The sequence below is a fragment of the Rhincodon typus genome, chromosome 4, assembly GCF_021869965.1.
Source record: "Rhincodon typus isolate 14 chromosome 4, sRhiTyp1.1, whole genome shotgun sequence".
Taxonomy (NCBI): Eukaryota; Metazoa; Chordata; class Chondrichthyes; order Orectolobiformes; family Rhincodontidae; genus Rhincodon; species Rhincodon typus.
This window is the reverse complement of record NC_063335.1, coordinates 96936308-96960527: the sequence shown is the minus strand read 5'-3', so window position 1 is coordinate 96960527 and position 24220 is coordinate 96936308. Positions and strand designations below refer to the sequence as shown.

At 40.6% G+C, this 24220-nt stretch overlaps 1 protein-coding gene across 5 annotated transcripts in view; it reads right to left on the bottom strand.

Annotated features, from left to right (window-relative positions):
* The window catches only part of LOC109911429 (KH domain-containing, RNA-binding, signal transduction-associated protein 3-like), a 157574-nt gene that overhangs the window by 30467 nt on the left and 102887 nt on the right, over window positions 1-24220 (bottom strand). For all 5 annotated transcript variants that reach the window (XR_007262029.1, XR_007262031.1, XR_007262028.1 and 2 more), the window contains exon 8: window positions 20333-20415. Coding sequence is in view for 1 of the 5 variants with exons in the window: in XM_048596401.1 (XP_048452358.1) it covers window positions 20333-20415 (83 nt within the window). In the remaining 4 variants the exon portion in view is untranslated. The remainder of the gene's footprint in view (window positions 1-20332; window positions 20416-24220) is intronic.

Below are 24220 nucleotides of genomic sequence, written 5' to 3'. Positions count from 1 at the left end.
CCCTGATTCAAATTAAACTTAGAAACTGATTATAAAAGATTGATCAATTCTAAAGAACCCCACAGATATCGATAGATTTGGACTGGGGGCAGGAGTGGGTGTGAGTCTGGGTGGGATGCTTTTCCAAGAGTGGGTGTGGATTTGTTGGGCCAAATTGCCTGTTTCCGCATTGTAGGGATTCAATGAAAAAAATCTGTCTCTGAATTTACCTTTTTGCCAAGGGATGTGGTGATTGGATGTTACTAAATTGGAACAGTTAATTAGTAATAGGTACTGTATCTATTATTCGCTTAAGTTTTCTAGTAGTTAAGATATTCTAAATTCCTCTTTCTTTTGTTTGTATTTTAAGTATAGTGTTTAAATAAATTGTGTTTTGCTTAATGTCAAGTGGTTTGACCAGTTGCATCACATCTGGAACACCCACTTCTAATCTACCTTGAAAACAAAAAGTTAGGGTCTAGGCTACCTTCTTAAAATATTTTGAAGGGGTCTGGTCTGGTCCGGTCCATAACAAATTGGGGCTACTTGTCGGGTTACAGTTCTACAATTCCAACGTGGGTTTAGGGTTGTTGGACTCAAAGGCAGCGAGTGGTAGGAGTTAGTGTCTTTTGTTTTGGGTGTTGAATTAGGTTGGTTTAAACAGGGCATGCTTTGTGTAGTAGTGGCTCTTTCAGTCACTATGAGTTTTCTGGGGGTGTAAGAAGTGACTTAGGGAGTTTTACAAAAACTGAGCAAGGCAAAGCTGTTCGAATTGGCAGACAAGCTGGAGCATGGGTTGCCTTTATCTGTGAGAAAAGGGGATGTAAATTGCAGCAATAGCTCGGCATTTAAATTTGCTGAAAATGCCATCGAAATCTTTGGAAATGGCTAGAATTCAACTGCAGATGAAGCAGCCTGAACATGCAAAGGACCTGAAACAGTTTGAATTATGATTAAAAGCAGAGGAAAGAGAAAAGGAAAGAATAGCCCTGGCAGAACAAGACAGAGAAGGAAAGCAGAAAGAGAGAGTTCAAAGTTTAGCAATTAGTGAGTAAAGTCGACTTAAAAAAAATGGAGATGAAGGTAGACGGTAGGCTTAATGAAGAGGATAGTGATGATGAGCAAATACATTGTAGCCAAAGTGCTGGTGGGGATCTGTTTAAATTTGTTCAAATATTGCCTAAATTTGACAAGGATGTAGAAGCCTTTTACATTTCATTTGAGGAAGTGGCTAAACAAATGAAATGATCGGTGACCATGTGAGCTTTGCTGATCCAAACAAAGGTATTGGTATCACTATCAGAGCATGGGGTGGTGAAGAAAGCCATCTTAAGTGCGCATGAGCTTGTGCCAGAAGCCTTCAGACAACATTTTAGGAATCTAAGAAGAGGCCCTGGTTAAACGTTCATTGAGTTTGATCCTTTCAAAGTGCGAGGAATAGAAATTAGGGAAAAGAGAAATCCTCAGGTGCTAGGGGGAAAAGGTAAATCTCATTGAAGGTAATAAAGATAGTTTACCACAGGGTAAAACAGAAAACCCATGAAGGGGAAAGAGCAGTTAAAAAGGTCAGGTATTTTCACTGCAATAAAAGTAGGCCACAAATAGTCACAGTGTTGGCGATTTAGAAAAAGCACAGGGAAGATGGATGTAGAAAAACAAGACAAACCAGTGAATTTTGTTGAAGTGGTAAAGGAAAGCACAGTGGAGTCTAAAAAGCTGCAAAATGTACAACTTGGTCGGAGGTTGGTTGAGAAGAAAGCACCATATATCTTCTTAAACCATTTACTTAAGAGGGTAAGGTTTACTCACGTATGCCAGGAGTAGGAGGTAAAGAAATTGCAGTTTTAAGAGATACGGGATCATGTCAATCTTTAACATGGAGAGATAAGGAGACGTAATTCAGAAGGACTATTGTCAGAAAAAGTGCTAATACATGGAATTGATGGTGAGACAAGAAGTGCTCCATTACGTAAAGTGATTTTGGAGTGTCGGCTGAAAAGTGGAGAAGTGGTGGTACAAGTACTGGAGAAACTCCTGGCTCCAGGAATACAATTTGTCCTTGGTAACGAAATGGCTGGATCACAGATAGAAGTGCTGCCTACTGTGGTTGAAAAGCCAGTGGAAAATAAGTCAACTGAGGTATTGCAGGAAGCATATCCTGGGAATTGTTCTGACTGTGATAACAAGGTCACAAAGCTACAGGTTGAAGCAAGAGGAGAAATTAAACAAGATAAGGAAGTTGAAGTGGAATTATCAGAAACCATGTGTGATCAAATAGTTGAGACAAAACAAGAACAGGGGGAGGACAAAATGGATATTTTCAATTCAGAGAAATTAACAGAGTTACAACAGAAAGATGAAAAACTGAAGCAATTGTATCAAAAAACATACACAGAAGAAAAATCTGTACGTATTCCCTAATGTTACTATCTTAAAAATGATATCTTGATGAGGAAATGGAGACCATTGCATATTCAGGCAGATGATAAATGATCAGAAGTTCATCAAGTTGGGAAAGCAATGGCCTAGTGATATTTAAAAACCAAAAGAACTGCAGATGCTGTAAATCAGAAACAAAAACAAAGTTGCTGGAAAAGCTCAGCAGGTCTGGCAGCATCTGTGGAGGAGAAAACAGAGTTAACGTTTCGGGTCTGCTGACCCTTCCTCAGAACTGATGGTGGCTGGGAAAACGTCAGTTTATATGCAGAAAATAGGGAGGTGGGTGGAAGAGGGAGTAAACGATAGGATAGAGCCCAAACAGAGAGAAAGACAGTTGGACAGACAAAGGAGTTGCTAACGATCAGGCTGGGAGGGTGAATAGTTGTTAATGGGGACTGTTAGTGACTAACAACAGAGGGTGTGTAGTGGCAGGCTATGTGGTAACAAGACCTGGTGTGTGGGGTGGGGGGCTGGGTCATGGGACAGTTTAGGCCCTAAAATTATTGAACTCAATATGGAGTCCGGAGGGCTGTAGGGTCCCCAAGCGGAAAATGAGGTGTTGTTCCTCCAGTTTGTGTTGGGCTTCACTGGAACACTGTAGCAAGCCAGAGACAGAGATGTTGGCCAGAGAGCAGGGTGGTTCATTGAAGTGGCAGGCAACAGGTAGTTCAGGGTCTTTTTTGCGAGCAGAACGTAGATGTTCTGCGAAGCAGTCGCCAAGTCTACGCTTCGTTTCCCCAATGTAGAGGGGACCACATTGTGAGCAGCGAATGCAGTAGACTAGATTCTTGGAAGTGCAAGTGAAGTGTTGCTTCATTTGGAAGGTATGTTTGGGCCCTTGGATAGTGGGGAGGGAAGAGGTAAATGGGCAGGTGTTGCATCTTCGCCGGTTACAGGGGAAGGTGCCGTAGGGCTGTGGGGAGGTTTTGGGGGTGAAGGAAGTTTGGACCAGGGTGTCCCGGAGGGAATGGTCCCTGCGGAAGGCAGACAAGGGAGTGGAGGGGAATGTGGGTCTGGTGGTGGCATCTTGCTGGAGGTGGCGGAAATGGCGTCTGATGATCTTCTGGATGTGGATGCTGGTGGGATGGTAGGTGAGGACAAGGGGAACCCTATCGCTGTTGCGGGAGGGAAGAGAAGAGGTGAGGGCAGAAGTGCGGGAGATGGGTTGGACCCGATTGAGGGCCCTGTCGACAGCGGAGCTGGGGAATCCTCGGTTGAGGAAGAATGTGGACATTTCGGAGGCTCCCTTGTCAAAGTTGGCCTCATCTGAACATATGCGACGGAAACGGAGGTACTGAGAAAATGGGATGGAGTCTTTACAGGAAAGGGGGTGTGAGGATGTATAGTCCAGGTAGCTGTGGGAGTTGGTGGGTTTGTAATGGATATTAGTGGCCAGTCTATCCCCAGAAACGGAAACAGAAATGTCGAGGAAGGGAAGGGAGGAGTCAGAGATAGACCAGGTGAAAGTGAGGGCAGGATGAAAATTGGAGGCGAAATTGATGAAGTTTTCCAATTCTAGACGGGAGAGGGAAGCAGTACCGATGATATCATCGATGTATCGGAGAAAGAGTTGTGGGTGGGGGCCGGAATAGGACTGGAACAAGGAATGTTCCACTTACCCCACGAAGAGACAGACATAACTAGGGCCCATGCGGGTACCCATGGCAACCCCTCTTACCTGAAGAAAATGAGAGGAGTTGAAAGAGAAGTTGTTGAGGGGGAGGACAAGCTCAGCCAAGCGGAGGAGGGTGGTGGTGGGTGGCTGGGGATGGTTCAGGTCTTTGCTCCAGGAACAAGTGGAGAGCCCTATGACCCTCCTGGTGGGGAATGGATGTGTAAAGGGATTGCACATCCATGGTAAAGAGGATGTGGCTCGGGCTGGTAAACTGGAAGCTTTGAAACCGGCATAAGGTGTCAGATGAATCATGGATATATGTGGGTAGGGATTGGACCAGAGGGGAGAAGACTGAGTCAAGGCAAGAAGAGATGAGTTCTGTGGGGCATGAGCAGGCTGAAACAATGGGTCTACCTGGACAGTCCTGTTTGTGGATTTTTGGCAGGAGGTAGAAACGAGCTGTGCGGGGTTGGGGGACTATTAGCTTGGAAGCAGATGGCGGGGGAGATCACCGGATGAAATGAGATCCGTAACTGTAGTGGATACAATGGCGTGATGTGCCATGGTGGGGTCATGGTTCAGGGGAAGGTATCTGAGAGCTGGTGCTCAGCCTCTGCAAGGTAGAGGTCAGTACACCAGACAACAACAGCACCACCCTTATCGGCAGGCTTGACGACTAAGTCAGGGTTAGATCTGAGTGCACGGAGTGCAGTCAGTTCGGAGCGAGATAGGTTGGATTTGTTGAGGGGGCAGTGAAATTGAGGCGACTGATGTCATGTTGACGGTTCTCAATGAAAAGATCGAGTGCAGGTAAAAGGCCGAAGGAAGGGGTCCAGGTGGAGGGAGAGTGTTGGAGTTGGGCAAAGGGGTCTGTGGGACGGGGAGAGGAATCTTGTCCAAAGAAATGAGCACGGAGGTGAAGACGGCAGAAGAACAGTTCGGTGTCATGTCGTGCCTGAAATTCGTTAAGGTGGGGACGCAGAGGGATAAAGCTGAGGCCTTTGCTGTGTACAGAGCGTTCAGCATCGGACAGCTTAGGAGGGATGGTGAATACACGACAGGAGGTGGGGGGGTTGGGGGAGGGGATAGAGTCAGAGGGAAGGATAGGAGAGGTAGGTTCCAGAGGGCCTGGTGACCGCTTCGCAGAACATCTACATTCTGCTCGCAAAAAAGACCCTGAACTACCTGTTGCCTGCTACTTCAATGCACCACCCTGCTCTCTGGCCAACATCTGTCTCTGGCTTGCTGCAGTGTTCCAGTGAAGCCCAACGCAAGCTGGAGAAACAACACCTCATTTTCCGCTTGGGGACCCTGCAGCCCTCCAGACTCAATATTGAGTTCAATGATTTTAGAGCCTAAACTGTCCCATGTCCCAGCCCCCAACCCCACACATCAGGCCTTGTTACCACATAGCCTGCCACTACACACTCCCTGTTGTTAGTCACTAACAGTCCCCATTAACAACTATCCACCCTCCCAGCCTGATCGTTAGCAACCTTTGTCTGTCCAACTGTCTTTCTCACTCTTTGGGCTCTATCCTATCGTTTACTCCCTACCACACCCACCTCCCTATTTTCTGCATATAAACTGTTGTTTTCCCAGCCACCATCAGTTCTGAGGAAGGGTCACCGGACCCGAAACGCTAACTGTTTTCTCCTTCACAGATGCTGCCAGACCTGCTGAGCTTTTCCAGCAACTTTGCCTAGTGATATTTATCGCTCAACTTTTAATCCAGAGATCCAGATAACGTTCTGGAGACTTGAGTTCGAATCCCGCCATGGCAGATGGTGGAATTTGGATTCGATGAATATCTGGAATTAAGAGTCTAATGATGACCGTGAATCCATTGTTGATTGTTGGGGAAAAACCCATCTGGTTAAACTAATGTCTTTCAGGGAAGAAAACTGCCATCCTTACCTGGTCTGGCCTACATGTGACTCCAGACCCAAAGCAATGTGGTTGACTCTGAACTGCCCTCTGGGCAATTAGGGATGGGAAATAAATGCTGCCCAGCCATCAATGCTGCATCCCATCAATGAATTAAGAAAAAAAAATTCATCAAGTTGTATTACCATTGGGTGATAGAAAGGAAGTTTTGTGGGTAGCATATGAATTACCAGTAGGTCATTTAGGTGTAAGAAAAACTCGAGCCAAAATACAAAAACATTTTTACTGGCCTGGACTGCACAGGGATGTAGTTAAATTTTGCCAGACCTGTCATACATATCATGTAATTGGAAAACGTCAGGCAATGATAAAACAAGCACTTTTAATATCCATTCCTGCATTTGAGGAACCTTTTACGAGGGTCTTAATTGATTGCATAGGACCTATACCTAAAGCAAAAAGTGGGAATCAGTATTCGTTGACAATAAGTGATGTGTCCACTAGATTCCCAGAGGCCATTCTATTATGTAATATCACAGATCAAAGGATTGTAGAAGAGTTACTTTTTTTTTTACTAGATACGGACTACCTACAGAAATACAAATCAGATCAAGGGTCAAACTTTACATCAAAATTATTCAGGCAAGTTATGGATAGCTTAGGAATAAAACAATTCAAATCCACTACATATCATTCAGAATCGCAGGGAGCATTAGAATGGTGGCATCAACCTTAGAAGACCATGTTGAGGGCTTATAGTCAAGACTATCCAGATGATTGGGATAAAGGCATTCTGTTTGTACTGTTTGCAATTAGGGATGCACCAAATGAATTGACCAAATTCAGTCCATGCGAATTAGATTTTTAGGCATGAAGTGAGAGGACCACTGAAATTAATTAAGGAGAAATTTGAGAGTCAGCGTTCAAAAGACCACATATTTGGAAAATATTTCGGGGAAGATTAAATAGAGCGGGGGAGTTGGCTAGACAGTATTTGACAATAGCAAAGCACATGATGGAACAGGAAGAAGACAAGAAATCGAAAATTTGCAATTTTGCTAGTGGAGGTAAAGTGCTGGTGTTACTTTCAGTGAAAGGTGAACCTTTAAAAGCAATGTTTAGTGGACCTATCAACTCGAGAGCAGACTGAGTGAAGTGAATTATTTGTTAAGGATTCCAGATAGAAGGAAATCTCTCAGTGTGTCACATGAATATACTCAAAAGGTATTTTGTGTTACTGGTTACAACAGAGTGAAGAATCAAGTTCAGAGGATTCTGGATTGGACACTCCTCAAATTATACTGGACAATGAGGAAGTTCTCAAAAATTGGGACAAATTATTAAGTTACCTTCCAGAGGAAAATTGAAATGACCTGTAAAAGAGTTATTTCTATCGCATGGGGATATATGTGGGAATAAGCTGCTAGGTAGTAAGCTAATGATGCATGTTGTAGATATAGAAAATGCTGTTCCAATTAAGCAACATCCTTATAGACTTAACCCTCAAAAGTTGGCACAGGTTCAAAAAGAGATTGAACGCATTCTCAAAGATAACATATTCAAAGTCAAAGTCAGTCGTGGTGACTGGAGCTCACCCATAGTAATAGTGCCAAAACCAGATGGTACCTAACGATTGTGTTGACTACTGTGAAGCCAATGCAGTTACAAAGTCTGATTCATAGCCTATTCCACATTTGGGAGACTTTTTTGAGAAGGTGGGATAAGCAGCTTATATTTCCAAATTGGACTTACTCAGAGAATACTAGCAGGTACCTTTATCAGAGAGCAAAGATAATTCCAGCTGTTGTAACACCGAATATACTATACCAATTTAAAGTCATGCCATTTGGTATGAAAAATGCACCAGTCACATTTCAAAGACTAACTAATAAAGTCATTTCTGAATTTCCCAATTGTGTGGTATACATCAACGACCTGATGATTTTTAGTCATGCTTGGAAGGAACATGTGCAGCATTTAATCGGAATTATTTGATCAACTTTGGGGAGGGGTGGGGGTGGGGGGCAAGCTTGGTGATAAACCTGGCTAAGAGTGAATTCACAAAAGCCCAAGTCATGTTCCTGGGCCATGTTATCAGACCTGGACAGATGTACCCATGGAATGTGAAAAGAAAGGTTACCAATGAAGAGAGCAGTGCTACAATTCCTGGTATTGAGCGGGTTTTATCGGAAGTTCACACCGAATTTTAGCAGCATGGTTGTTCCACTGACTGACTTATTGAAGAAGTGCAGGAAATGTCAGTGGACAGCAGACTGTCAAGCTTTCAGGTTGTCAAATGCCTTCTGTGTAAACCACTGCCCCAGGGTTAGCCACATCTAAATCACACACAGCCATTTAAGGTGGCTATCGATGTGAGTGATATAGGTTACAAGAAGATGACAAGACAGAAAGACCTATTGGGTATTTTTCAAGAAAGTTGTATATTCATCAACAGAAATATTCCACAGTTAAGGAGGAGACCTTGAGCTTGGTGTTGGCGTTACAACATTTCAACATTTATATTGACAGTAATGTGAGAGACAATTGCATATATTGATCCTAACCCATTAAAGTTTTTGGAGAAATTTAAGGAGAAAAATTCGACTGTTTAGACAGAGCTTATTAATGCAGCATTCGATTTTAAAATTATACACGGTGCAGGAAGAGAAAACGTAATTGCCAACTCGTTGCTGCGACTTGGATGAAGAAAGATGGAGGTGTTCGGCAGCAGGAGTATATGGACTGAAATAGAATGCAGTAGTGAATGTTGGCCTGCTTAGAGTCAATCAATCAATGTAATGTATATGTATTCTAGCGTACTAACAGAGTAAGACCTGGGCTTTCAAAATGAAGCCATCTTTGTATTTTGCTTTTTGTTAAAAGAAAGGGGGAGGCGTGACGATAATGTCACTTTGGAAGGGTTATTTTGTCCTTGGCCTTTTTTTTGAAAGGGAGGCCGTAAAGGCAGAGGTACCAAAGTGTCTGCTGGATCTGGCTTAAGTCAATAGGTTAAGGAGGTCTTTAGGTATCTTTTGAAAGCAGCTTAACAATGGAAAGGGAGTGGCCAGTTCTCCCAGATCGTGGTTTCTAGTTTTTTAGCAGTGTCAGCTGGACGTTGTTTGGGTCCCAGAAGGGTTGCAAGTTTCAGTAAATGATTCCTAACTGTGACTTTCTCCAAAATCTCGCTCGATTTTGAATGGCATGTAAGAATTGAACTCGTCCCTACCCTTAACAACTTCTCCTTCAGCTCCTCCCACTTCCTACTAAGGGGGTGGTCATGGGAACCCACATGGGCCCAAGCTATGCCTGCCGCTTTGGAAGATACGTGGAACAGTCTCTCTTCCACACCCACAGTGGCGCTATCCCCCACCTTTTGCTCTGCTACATCGATGACTGTATCAGTGCCACCTCGAGCTCGAACAGTTCATCAACTTTACTAACACCTTTCACCCCAACCTTAAGTTCACCTGGACCATCTCTGATACATCTCTCTCCTTCCTGGACCTCTCTGTCTCCATCTCTGGTGACCACCTCAAAACGGATATCGATTTCAAACCCACCGACTCCCACAGCTACCTAGAATACACCTCCTCTCACCCACCTTCCTGCAAGAATGTGCTCCCCTACTCCTCCAACTCCACACTGTGTTCTCTGACTCCAGCATCAGCAGTTCTTACTATCTCTATGTAAGAACCTGTGTCTGAATTTACCAAGGGATGTGTTAATTGGATGTTACTCTATTGGAACAGTTAATAATAGATACTGTATCTATTTTTTGGTTAAGTTTTCTAATAGTTATTCTAAATTCCCCCTTCTTTTGTCTATATTTTAACTTTAGTGCTTAAATAAATCATGTTTTGCTTAACGTTGAGTGGTTTGACCAGTTGCATCACATCCGGGACACCCACTTCACACTGAATTTGAAAACAAGTTGTAGTTAGGGTCTAGGCTACCTTCTAAAATATTTTGATGGGGTCTGGTGTGGTCTGGTCCATTACACAACTTATTATAAATTTAAAATCTATCTTCTTCTTAAATTTACTCAATGTCCCAGCTTCCATTGCCCTCTGAGATAGTGAATTCCAGAGATTCACAACTCTTTGAGAAGCAATTTCTCATCTATTTTAAATCTGTTACATCTTAACGCAAAATTATAGCTCTGCCTTCTACATTACCCTACATAGGAAACACTTCCTTTCTTTGTCAAATTTGTCAACTCCCTTTAGCATCTTAAATATGCAATTAGATAAAATTATAGAAACCTTACAGTGCGGATGGAGGACATTCGGCCCTTTGAATCTGCACTGATCCTCTGAACAGCACTGCATCCAGACCCTGTCCCTTACCTTATCCTGTTACCCTACATTTACTATGGCTAATCCATCTAGCCTAACACATACCTGAACAGCACGGATAATTTCAGTACGGCCAATCCACCTAACCTGCATATCTTTGGACTGTGGGAGGAAACCACAGCACCCAGAGGAAACTCATGCAGACATGGGGAGAATGTGCAAACTCCACACAGACAGCCACGCAAGGCTGGAATCGAACCCTGGCGCTGAGAGTCAACAGTGCTAACCACTGAGCTACTGTGTCACCCAAGCCTCAAACATATGACCTCAGAACAGAAGGCAACTATTCGATCCCTCAAGCCTGCTCTGCCGTTTAATAAGATCACGGCTGGTCAGTTTGTATTTTGAATTCCACATTCCAATCTACTATGTTAGCTTTTGATTCCCTTACCAAACAAGAATTTATGTGCAAAAACAGAAATTGCAGGAGAAATTCAGAAGATCTGGCAGCATCTCTAGAGAAAAAGCAGAGTTAACGTTTCATGTCATGTCCAGTGACCCTCCTTCAGAACAGTTCTGAAGAAAGGTCTTTGGACTCCATATGTTAATTCTGCTTTTGTTTTTAATATCAAAAATTGCATGATTTGTACTTTTGCACTTTGGTACTACACGTTATTTTCTATGTTTCATGTACTGTTAGGTTCTAAGAGCTGATGGCAATGGTGAGTCAGTTTGGAAAATTTGGCAAGAGATTGATAAAATGAAATACCTTACACTGAGAAAAAAAAGTATGATTTTCCACTGAAGATTTGAACAGACATTGATGAGAACCTCCCTCGTGAGCAGCATAAGGCATATTTTTAGGCATATATATCTCATTTGTACCCAATCTCAACTCATTTATATGCAGTATGTTTCTCCCAGACAGTGGAAAAAAATAAGACAGGGACAATTCCCGACATGAAAGTCAGAGCTGGTAATTTATTTCAGCAAACTGCTTGCTCTTCCAAGCTAGCATTTTGGCGATCAGCCACCATATTTCAGATTATGCTCCATGGCAATGACCACCTGCAATGTCCTCCTGCTGCCCCCTTACCCACTGGTGTAAGTTGGCATCAGACACCCATGAATTTCATCCATATCTACATAGCGTATCTCTGATTCACTTAAAACAGTTCTCCACCCAATACTGCACAGTGGAGCAAGCCAACACCTTGGACTATAATTTTGTTGCCACTTTGTGCACAGGAAAAGGCTCACTTCAGGGCTCTTCACATATTATCTTACTACTCACTCACTTTGCACTGTCTGGGATACTAACCGCACCTCTGCCTTGCCTTTTAGTGCACGTACAAACCCGGGCAGCTTGTCACAGTCATAAACAGTAATCAACTGCACCTACAGCAGGCTATGCTGTAAACATATTGAGATACTGAACATGCTGCAACGAAGGTAGTTCTGCTATAAAACGTGTTTCATTAACACGAATTGGCTGTAACGCAAATTGATGAATAGTGGATGCTGTTTGGATCACGCAAACTTTCTGCTGTACAGTGATTTTCTACAGTGATTTCCCTATAACACCATCTTCCATAGCACAAGGCTACGCAAAAATGCAACTATGGCATTATAGGAGAACTACATGTAATCCTCAGTCAAGTCAAGAAGCACTGTCTTTAGTTAGGGGGTTCCAGCATAGTCAGTCAAGAGCATTGTTTGTAATCAATTTACAGTTAGGGGTGATAATTGGGGCACTTGAGTCAGTCAGTCAGGTGGTTTGTATCACTATTGTCTGGGGAGTGGACAGTGGCCAGTCGCCAGTCCTACATGTCCACGACAACTACTTTGTGTAGGTCAGTCAGGGAGCTATGTAGAAATCACATATGGGTCTGGTCATCAGTCAGGAGCTGCTCAGTCAGGGGTTTGGGCCACTGTCAGTCCATAGTAGTTTGTCTACTGGAAGTTAAGAAGGGGATTAACAAGGCCAGTGCTGTGCTGGGGAGCTAGGCAAGTCAATTGTGGGAACTGGAGGCAGCATGCCAGGATGCAAACTTGATGATAACTGTGAAGGGATGGGGGAAGCTCAACGTGAAGGTTCAGGGGTCACCTGAATTGAGAAGATGTGCTTCAGTACATGAATTGCTACCTGTCATGCCTTTAATCTCAGTCAAAATGCAATGCACAATCTGTATGAAAAATGACTGCCGCCACCACATCCAGAGTGGGTGGAGTAAGTTTGTTATATCTCTGAGGGAGTGGGTTCTACATGTGCGTGATGTGCAACTCTTCACTGGGCAATAGCATTAAAGAAACAACACAGTACAGGGGTCAAGACATTTGCTATATAATTCTGTATATGGACCTCATGCATTGACTTGCTGTGTGGGCTAAATATTCTAGCCACATTATTCAATATTTCACATGGATCTTACTACTGGCTATGAAGCACAGGTCAGATGAGCTGCAAAGATTCACCCCTTAGTTGCAAATGTCACAACCACCATCCAAATGTCACGTAGCCTGTACAAGATGCAGGGGCAGCAGCACCTTGGACTATAAAATATCCACAACATCTTCCTTTAGTTCTGCAAATAGGACAATGTGAAGTGTGATTGGTTAATAACATTAAAAGGTGACAGGAGGAGAAAGAAAGAAGTGTAGCAAGTTGGAAAATTAAATGAGAACTATATGGATAAAACGAATGTCCATTGTTGTAGTAAAGAAACAAAAATATTTGGTTGCCTCCTCAAAAATTGCTCCCTGGGCCTGACATGGAAATATTTGAGTTTCTGATCCATATCTCCTCCTTTCAGCTTTTCTCTTAAACTCAGAGGATATAGACCAGCCATTTAACTTTGGAACTCAGTCCGTACATCAAAACAGAAAATTAAAGGAGTAGGCTTTTTGAGCCTGCTCCGCCATTAAACTCACCATGGCTTATCACGCTGTACTCAGTACCTTTTTCCTACTTTCTTCCCATACACTTTGATCCCTTTTGACTTCAGAACCATATCTAACTCTTTCTTGAAAGCATTCGAAGTTTTGGCTTCAACTTTTCTGTGGCAGGGAATGCCATAGACTAATCACTCTCTGGGAGAAGAAATTTTGCCATATATCAGTTCTAAACGCACAATTAAACAGTGATCCCTGGTTCCGTACTCCCTAGTCATCGGAAACAAACTTCCTGCATTTACCTTGCCTAGTCCTGTTATAATTTTATAGCTTTCAATGAGATTCCCTTCTCCCTGATTCTTCTAAACTCCAGTGAATATAATCCTAAACAATCCAGTCTCTCTTCATAGGTCAATCCTACCATCCTAGGAATCAGTCTGGTAAACCTTTGCTTCACACCTCCATAGCCAGAACATTTTTCCCTCAATAAAGGTAATGAAATCAGCACACAATACTTCAAGTGCAGTCTTACAAGGCCTGTACAATTGCAGCAAGACATCCCTGTTCCCGTACTTGAATCCTCTCACAGATGGCCAACATACCATTTGGCTTCTTCATCGCATGCTACACTTGCATGCTTACTTTTAGCGATTAGAGTGCAAGGATACCCAGGTCTCACTGCACTACCCGCTTTCCCAATCCATCACCATTCTGACAATAATCTGCCTTCCCGCCTAATCTCACATTTACCCACATTACACTTCACCTGCCACGCATCTGCTCACTCACTCAACTTGACCAAATCATAATAAAGCATTTCTGCATCCTCCTGACGGATCACCTCCCACTCAATTCTGTATCATTTGCAAACTTGAAGGTACTACTCTTAGTTCCCACATCCAAATTATGAATATACAGCTTAACTCACATTGCTCAGGATACTTCTTATTTGAGCCACCTTTTCGGTTTTAACCTTTTAATGCTTATAAAAATAATAACATTCATACAAAAAAAAGTTGGAACTTCCGGCAAAGGATCACCAATCTGAGATGTAACTCTGTTTCTAGCATCTTCTATTTTAATTTCAGATTTCTGCCATTTGTACTGTATTAGTCCAGTATTTTTTGTAGTGTGGTTACTGTTACCTGAATAAAGCAGGTCTTAATTGCAGAGAAAATTTTAACCACATTCATGGTTCTGCAATATCTGACAAAAAATTACAAGTTATTTTTCCACAATCATTGGTCATCTGTTTTCATTTGAAATAATATTCAATGGTCTTAAATGGCTGCATAACAACAGCAACAATGCAGCCAACACAAATTACTGAAAAAAGACAATGGAACCAATAGGATTACCAATTATACTTTACACAGTACTTGCCATGCATTTGTCTCAAAAGAGACAAAAGGGAGACTGAACTGAAAATGCTTTAATCTTTCTGATAATGTCTTCAGTCCTGCAATGGATGAGTCAGGACAATGCACGTTCAACTATACAAATTACATGAAATCTTCATTTATTACCAAGAATTACAATGCATTTCAATTTCTAAATTAGCAGAACTTTTAATTAATATTGCAATTAATCTTGTCAGGAAAGGAAAATTGGGTCAGCTGTAATGGGCTACTTTTAATTACACAACAAGCACAATGTCAATGTCTAAAATGTACACTGTACGACTAATGTTTGAGATTTGAACCTATATCAAAAATTTTGCATATTAGAGTAGACACAGTTAAATTTGCTGCAAAATGCTAATGCAAACTTAGCAGAGCAGAAATTTCTAGAAGATAAAAGTCAGTTTTAACCTGCTGATATATAAATTATTTAAATTATGTATTAATATTGCTGGCCTAACATCCAGTCCAAATTAAATGCTAGATATCTTATGAGGTCCTGTCAACCTACTCAAAATATAAAACAACTCTTTTTGTCACATGGATTTTTCGCAGCATCTGTTACTAACATGAATGGGTGATTTTAAGTGCCTCACTATCAGCCCAGTACTATTTAGCAGATGGTGCTGCTAAACCCAAATTATGTACGACATCTCCCAAGTGCCCTGTGTTTTTATACAAGTATTCTCCGATTCCTCTGTGATAGATGATTCACCTTTGCTCTGCTGAGCATATAGAAAAGTTTGTGTGCTAGGCACTAAACACATTCTGCTTTCCTCTACATATAGCTACAGGAAAACATAGAATTAATCTGCCATTGTTTTGCTAATGTATTAAAGTAACATTCGTGATGTTTTCATTAATTTTGTAATTGTACATCTGAAACAAATGTCAGAATTTTGCCTCCAGTAGAATGGATCATTTTCACCTAGTTCTGATTTAGAAATGCAAATCACAAGATTATAACAGATACCTCTGGTGTTTTTGCAAACTTTGAAGTTAACTAACATAGCATACTTCTTACTCAACAGGGTAGTTTCAATGGAGACTTTTATCTAGTGAATTGAACTCATTAATGACCATCAGTTAAAATATCAGATTTGACTAAATTATTTAGGAAAATAATTCTGATTCTCATACAATATTAGGCCTTACACTGCAATAGCTCAAATAGTACAATTTCAGTAGGAATGAAAGCAGGGACAGTACTATAGTAGTAGTGACATCATGACGAATAATCCACATGTATTTAGCACAATTATGGAAAAAGACAAAAAATAAGTGTGGAGGCTCTAAGTTGGAGGAAGGCTAATTTTACTACGCTGAGAAGTGACTTAGCTAAATTGGATTGAAATAGCTTCTTGAAGGTTAATCATTGTCAGAGCAATGAGGCTTATTCAAGGAGGAGATTTAATGGGCTTGATGAAACATCTTCTATACAGAGAACATAAATGAGTTTGTCACATCTAGAACCCTCTTCATAACAAGGTATATAGAGGGCAAGAGAAAGCAAACAAAAATAAATCTTATGTCAGCCACTGACAGTTTAATACTGCAAAATACCATGAAGAACATAGAAAATACAGAAAAGGGGTGAATTTGACTTCGAGTAGATCGATCACCAGCTCCATATTAAATATATCAAAAGATTATTGAAAGAAATGAAATGGAGGTTCTAGTATTTAGTTATAGGTGTGGTATCCGAGGATTGATACATTGCTAATGCTGTTCCATTGTTTATCATTTTTTTAATATTATACAGCTGTGGGGGACTCAGTTATAGTTGATGTTGATGATGACGTCAAGTACCTATTCATGATGTGGAGGTGCCAGCGTTCAACCGGGGTGGACAAGGTCAGAAATCACATGACACCACGTTATAGTCCAACAGGATTATCAGGTGAAGGAGCAGCGCTCGAAAGCTTGTGATTTCAAACAAACCTGTTGGACTATAACTTGGTATTAAGTATTTATTCAATAACTTCAGCTGATGCAGCATGAACAATTTTGATTCTGTCAAGAACAGATCACTTAGGACAGGTGTTCAGCTGTGTTTAAAAGGTAAGCAAAGTAATTACATACCATTTTGCTTAACTTTTGATGTGAAAAATCAATTCCAAGGGACAGTATCAATTTTCATTTAGAAAGGCACAGATTAATTAACGAAAGTCAGCATGAATTTGGTAGAAAATGGTCAAAACAACATACTATGAATGCTGAAAAAACTCAGATCAGATAACATTTGTACAGAGAAACAGTTAACATTTTGGGTCAAATATCTTTCAACAGACAGCAATATGAGTTTTGAAGCCAGTGGTAGGGCAAAGGGGCAAGGAGAATAAAATGGAAGCTCTCTTTGGTAAAGGCCAAGGGAGATTAAATTACAAAGGACTGCATGATCCAACACCTAAAAGAAGAGTGGTAAGCGATTATGTAAAGAAACAAAGTGTGCGTTCACGTAAGGTTTGCATGACTGTATAAAAATTTGAATTCAATAAGAGGTAAAAGGGAGAAAGGAAATAGGACCAACCCAGCAAAACAACAAAAGAAACATGAAACAAAATGAAGGCAGTGGTTACGATATAAATGTGTTGAAGCTTAATTTGGAAGTTATTGGAGTATGAATTCTAAAGTGCAGTTCCTCAAGTTTGCACTGAGTGCCAATGGAACATTGCAGCAGGTCATGGATGGACAGATCTGCAAAGAGCAAGGTGGTGAATTAAACCACGTTTTCTTTTACACAGACAGGAGTAGTGCCCAGCTAATAATGCATTCTGCAGTCTGGATGAGGAAGTGGTAAGGCATAATAGCTGACTCAGCCTCCCAGCTCCTGGAAGGGCACCACACCAGCTGGAGAGGGCCAACCAGTGAGGTCCTGATTCTTGCAATGATGAGGGTTTGACATGGCAGTTGACTTCAATTTAAGTCTTATCTTTCCTGATCCACACACTCTTCAGTCAGAGACCTCCAGTCCTGGGTCACCACATTGAATTGTTTGGCAATGCCAATTTGCAGACTAGCTCTGCTGCTTCCACCATTTCAAAATTATCTTTGTGTATGTGAACTCTTTAAACCACCTAGAGATGGCATTTAAAGCATTCACAGCCAAAATTAAATGTATCTACAATTTATTAATTGTGTACAAGTTTTAATTAACTGCATGCAAGCATTGGACATTGACTGGAGATTCATTTGTGTGTTTATGAATCAACAGATACAAACAAACAGTGACCATTAGGTGGTACATGCCTTTTATGCATAATTCTGTAAATAACTGCTTACCAAAATGTGTAAAAAACAGCACCAGTTCTGTTCACTAACTAGTTTTTTGAAATGTAATAAAGGACAAAAAAATACTGCAAATAGCAGCAGCCTAGGTATGATGAGGGTGAGGAACACAAAAGTGAAGAAAAAATCCTGGGGAAATTAACTGGGTCTAAAAGTTGGCAAATTTCTCTGATAGCTTACGTTTTAGGATTTTAAAAAGATGGGTGCAGAGCCAGTGCCTGCGCAGGTTCTTATCCTACGAAATTCAACTAGATTCACTGTGGCCTTTCAGAAGGCAAGGAATAAATGTAACATTGCTATTTAAGGCAAAAGGTGAAACATAATTACACAGTGAAAAATACTAAAATCTCTGATTAGGGACTTAGAAACCTAGAAAATCATAAATTATGTTCGCTCTACCTAATAACATTATGCAAGTGCAATCATATTTGACAAACGGTTAGGAATATGCAGCATGGTTTGTGAAAGGAAAATCATGTTTTGCAAATGTATCAAGTGTTTAAGAGTACGACCCGAAGGTTAGATAATGGGGAACCTGTGGATGTAGTATTTGTGGATGTTCAAAAGGGCATGAAAACAAGGGATTTTTTAAATAAGAAATTGAGAAAACCACTGAAATATTCTCTAGAGTTAATTACACTTGCTGACATAACTGTTTTTATAATAGCATAATACTAGATGTGGGATATGCAAGCTGAAAAAAATTGATGAATTACCAGTTTGCTAACTCTATTTGCAAAACATACAAATTTTATGAAGTCAATTTTTGCATAATCAACCTACAGCTTTAAAGTTAATACTTAATATGCTAGTGCATCCTACACAAAGAAGTTTACGGTCAACACAGGAATTTTCATTACTAAATACTTTTTATAACTGCATAGCAGCAAAAGCCATTTAGAACACAAGTTCTTGAGAAGGTTATCTGGTTGGTTATACTCCAGACCTCTTTTCAGACCCCAATTTCTTTCATACTATTGAACCTGCTTCCACAATCCTAAATCAAGAGTTTCAAGAAAAACACACCTTAGCTTTTTCTCTTACTTACACAACCACAAACTGGCTCATTGCAGCTTGCCTAAAATATTATCTAGTGTAAAAAAGCAGAGAGGAGTTAAACAGAAGCATATATGGGTTAGCAGTTACATCCTTACTGACTAGCTGAATATCATGCATATATGGCCTGAAAAAAAAATCTTTTCATAATATTAGAGGTACAGAACGTCCACCCTAGAGAGATACTTGATTAGTAAAATTGCTGTCTTCTGTTGTATTGGCTATCTGATTGAATTGATTGATTTTAATATCTGATAAGTACATTAAAAAGGATAGCAGAAATAAAAATGATAATAAAATGGCACATCACAAACTTTCAATCTACTTTCTGGTGGATGCACGTTTTGAGTGTAACAAATTGCTAAGTTACCTACAGTACTCTTGCAAGAATTAAGAATTACTCATGGCAGTTTAGTTGATGGTTTTTATTATTAAGGACAACCAACATTATGATATTGCTGTCTTGATGTTTCAGTCAAATAGCTTTGTGTTTCTTGAACGCATACAAGAAAATCTCTTTAAAAGTAACAATTACAATCTCCACTTGCAAAACAGCAAAATATTGGTGGCACATGCTTAATCCAATTGATGTTTCCTACATCCCTTGACCTACAAGCAGCTCAGGAGGGTGTGTACGCATTATGCTCTTCCTACCATTATTAGTCAGAATCTTGTCTGAAATCTTGCTAGTCATAATTTTACTGGTACTTGCAGCATGGCAACATGTAGCTTTTCACTCTATTGAAATTTACTAGGAAGAAAATGCAATAGGTGATATCTCCTAAAAATAGGACTTAACAATTTAGAAGTAGACCATTTAGTCCCATGGGTCTGCTTTGCGATTCATTGATCGGACTGTAATCACAAATCCACATTCCTACTGACGCCTGATAACTCCTTTGCTTAACAAGCACCTATCCAACTGTGTGTTAAATCTACTCAAAGGACACTGCTTTCACCACCTTTTCATGAAGAAAGTTCAAAAGATTCACGACTTTTGAAGAGAAAAGATTTTGCCTCATCTGTTTTAAATGAGTGAATACTGATTTTTAAAAAGTGACCCCCAGTTCTAGATCTAGATCTAGATCTAGATAGGGGAATCACTTTTCCACATCTACCCAGTTAAGATCCCTCAGGATCAAGTTGCCTCTTACTTTTCTAAACTCCAGCGGATACAAGCCTAACCTGTCTACTCTTTACTCATTAGACAATTTGCTCATTCCAAGTCTTAGTCCAGTAATCCTTCTCTGAACTGCTTACAACGCATTCGCATCTTTTCAAATCACCAATAAAATACACAGCACTGCAGATGTGGTTTCACCAGTGCCCTGTATTAATTGAAGCTTTCAATTCCCTTTGCAATAAATGACAACATTCTATTTGCTTTCCTAACTATTTACTATTTCAGAAAGCCAAACTGAATGATGTCCCAGTCTTCCATAAATTAAAAATCAATGTTTGTGGCTATGCAGAATAAGTACCTCTGGCCTTGACTGCTGTAGTTGTTATCGTAAGAGTCATAACCTTGGTCTTCATAGGTTGCTCCATAGCCATCACCATATGCCTAAAGTTTCAAAGAAGGAGAATTGTGACTTTACAGTATACTAAAGTTATGATTGAAGGCATTCAAAAAGAAAGAAAATTCACTTTCAATAAAATGAAATTGGCTTTACTAGCAAATATCCCATCAAATCCAACTACAACTGTAATTATTAATTATCAATTATCATTGTACCAGAACAGACTCAGAAGTATAATTAAAGCACACGTTTCTGTCAAACTTTCTTTCATCCTTCTCAGTGGGCACCAGCAACCTTTGGTGCCTTGACCTTGGTCAGATGTCAGTTTAGACAGGAAGGTTTGTTGTTTGTTCAGCTGTATAGCTCAACAGAACAAAGCCTTGATAATTGCAGACATTGATTACTGCATAGGGATGATAAATAGGAGCGCACAGTCATCTCCCACTCCTGCTCATTTGCACTGTGTCTAGTATATCATGGCTGACAGCTAACTGAATAGATCGAGAAATCAAAAATTGTTACATTATGGTTTGCATAGTTCAGCGACACAGTAAATGCTAGGTTGACTTATTGGATCATTTGCACAGTCAAATGATAAACTACTCAAACTTATAATAAAATTCAGCATATAGGAGTTTCACTGGCATTTCTGCCAATTCCTAATTGTCTTTGAGAAGGTGGTGGTTGAACTGCCTTCTTAAATGGGTGCAGTCCATTTGGTGTAGATATACCCACAATGCTGTTTGGGAGCGTCGTCTAGAAGTTTTAACCCTAGCACTGTGAAGGAACAGCAAGATATTTCCAAGTCAGGATGGAGAATGCAAAAGGGGAGAATCACAAGTAGTGATATTCTCAAACATTTGTTACTCTCATCCTTGTAGATGATAGTGGTCATGAGTTTGGAAAGTGTTATTTGAAGAGCTTTGGTGAATTTCGGCAGTACATTCTTGTAAGTAGTATGCACTTGTTAATACCCATTGGTAATGGTGGGAAATGGATGTTTGTGGTTGCGATGCCAATCAAGGGGGCTGTTTTGTCCTGTACGATGTCAAGATTCGTGTGTGCTGATGGAGGGATTCATCCAGACATTGGGGAATATTCTATCAGATTGCTGACTTGTGACTCCCAGATGTTGGACAAGTGTGAGGAGTCAGCAAGTGGGTTGCTTGTTGCTGTTGTATCCCATGCCTGCTATTGTAGCCATGGTATCTATGCGGTTTGTCCGGTTCAGTTTCTGCTTTAATGGTAACCCTCGGGATACTGAAAGGAATTCAGCAAAAGTAATGCTAATGAACATCAAGGGGGACAATTAGATTCCCTCTTGTTGGCAATAGTTATTGCCTAGCACTTATATGGCACAAATGTCAATTTTTAAAATTTATTCATGGGATGAGAGAATCACTGGCTAGGTCAGCATTTATTGCCCATTCCTAATTGCCCAGACGGCGGTTAAGAATCAACCACATTGCTGTGTGTCTAGAGACACATGTGGGTCAGAGCAGGTATGGATGGCATTTTCCTTCCCTAAAGCACATTAGTGACCACATGGGTTTTTCTTGACAATCGGCAATGGATTCATGGTTATCATTAAAAACTTTTAATCCCAGATTTTTTTAAAAATTGAATTCAAATTCCACCATCTGCAGTGGCAGAATTTGAGCCCGGGTTCCCAGAACATTACCTGAGTCTCTCGATTAACAGTCCACTGATAACACCACTGGCCATCAACCCTCCAAATTGTCACTTGTCAGTCAAATCTGGAGATTGTCCTTGTCTTGCTGTATTTGGCTTTGGACTGTTTCAGGTTGAGGTTTAGCAAATGGTGAAGAAAACTGCAATCATCAAACATTGGAGTTTTGAAGAAGCAGCTGATGAACATTTGGCCTAGGGCACTACCCTGAAGAATTCCTGTAGTGGTGATGCTCTGGATTTGCGACGACTGATCTTCAACAAAAACCTCTGTGCTTAGTATGAATCCAAACAGCAGAAAAACTTCCCCCTAATTCCCAATGACTACAGTGCCTTGATAACAAAGGCAGTCACTCTCATCTCTGAAGTTCAGCTTATTTTGTCCATGGCTGCGAATATGCCAGGCCACGAGGTTGCAGATTTCTGATAAATACAAATGCTGAAGCTGCTGACAGCCAACAGCATCTCAAACATGCCCAGTCTTGATTTATTATGTGTCCAAAATCAGCCCCACTTAAAATAGCGCTTGTATCTGACAACACAATGAAGGGTATCCTCAGTGTGAAGATGCAACTTTGTCTCTGCATGGATTGCATGATGGCCACTCTCATCAATACTGTCTTAGACAGATACATTTAGGACATAACCAGCTTGGTCAGTAGTTATATTACTCATCTACTCTCTGATGTAGACAGGGCACACTCTACATTAGCACTCCGTATGTTCTACACCATTACCACTCTCATTGCTTCCTCCAAGTGATGTTCAACATGAATATGTACTGATTCATCAGCTGAGGGGGATGCAGTACCTAGTAGACAGCAGGAGATTTCCTTGCTCATGTTTGACCCGATGGCAGGAAACCTCATGGGGGTGGAGTTAGTACTGAGGGAATTGCAGGGCAACTCTCCTGACTGTACATCACTGTGCCCTCACTTGCTGGATTAACCTGCCAATGAGACAAAACATAAATGGATGGTGATGGCAGGATCTGCAGCAATTTTTTTAAAAAAAAGTAGTTCTGAAAAAAAAAACTGAAAGGAATGAAACAACAGAGTGGCTTGCTAAGCCATTCCAGAAGGTAATTATGAATGCTGTGGGTCTGAGTTGCATGGAGGAGAAACCAGGTCAGGATGGCAGATCTCCTGCCCTAAAGCACACAAAAGCGAATCAGATGGGTTTTAAATAGCAAATCAACAATGTTTCATGGTTATTGTTAGACTTCTAGTTCCAGATTTCATTTTACAGAATTTAAATTCCACTGACTGCTATGGAGGAATTCAAACCCAGGGCTTCAGCACATTAACTAGGTCTCTGAATTACCATCCAACGACAATGCCACTATACCACCACTTTCCCCGATTTGTACCTTCCTAGAGCATTCAGTTTAACCTTATTCTTGTAAAAGAAGTTCACATCAGTGCTAGTGAAAGAGTATCACGTTTATACCAACTATAACATAACATGCATATTTGAATTGATTCGATGCAGCAGTTCAAATTCAAGTGCAAAGCATTTATTTTTTTAAAACAGTGGTCTAATTGAAGGTCGCACATTAGGCGGCTGTAGCAGCATTTTAAACAGACAAGAATAGAGAATGTTTCTATTTATACAAACACAGCAGAATGACATGTCTTTGCTGTGGCAACATTATTGAAGTGGGAGGCACAGGCAATTACCAAAGCTTCTGTGCAAGTTTCTGAAGTGTATATAGCCACAGCTGAAAATAATAATTCACATTAAGAACATGAACTATTGAATCAGAAATTAAAATTATGTAGCTCCTCTATGCAACTGTATAGTGTTTACTAGAGTTAACAATACTTTTCTCTCAAAACAGACGCTAAAATCCTCCCATAAAAATGTTCAATTAAAAGTTCAATAGAACAATGACAAGTAAAATCTAAAAGTGTAATTTTCAATAAAAGGGACAAGTCTTTTTTTAAACAGCAATAAATGAGGTTATAAATTATAAATTTGGAAACAAGTGGAAAAATTAATGTTAAGAAGAAAACAGAAAATAAACCATTGTTGCAAGTGTGTCACCCCACCAACCTCCAGATCCAACGCATCATCCTCCGACACTTCCGCCATCTGCAATCCGACCCCACCACCAAAGACATCTTTCCCTCCCCACCCTTATCTGCTTTCCGGAGGGAC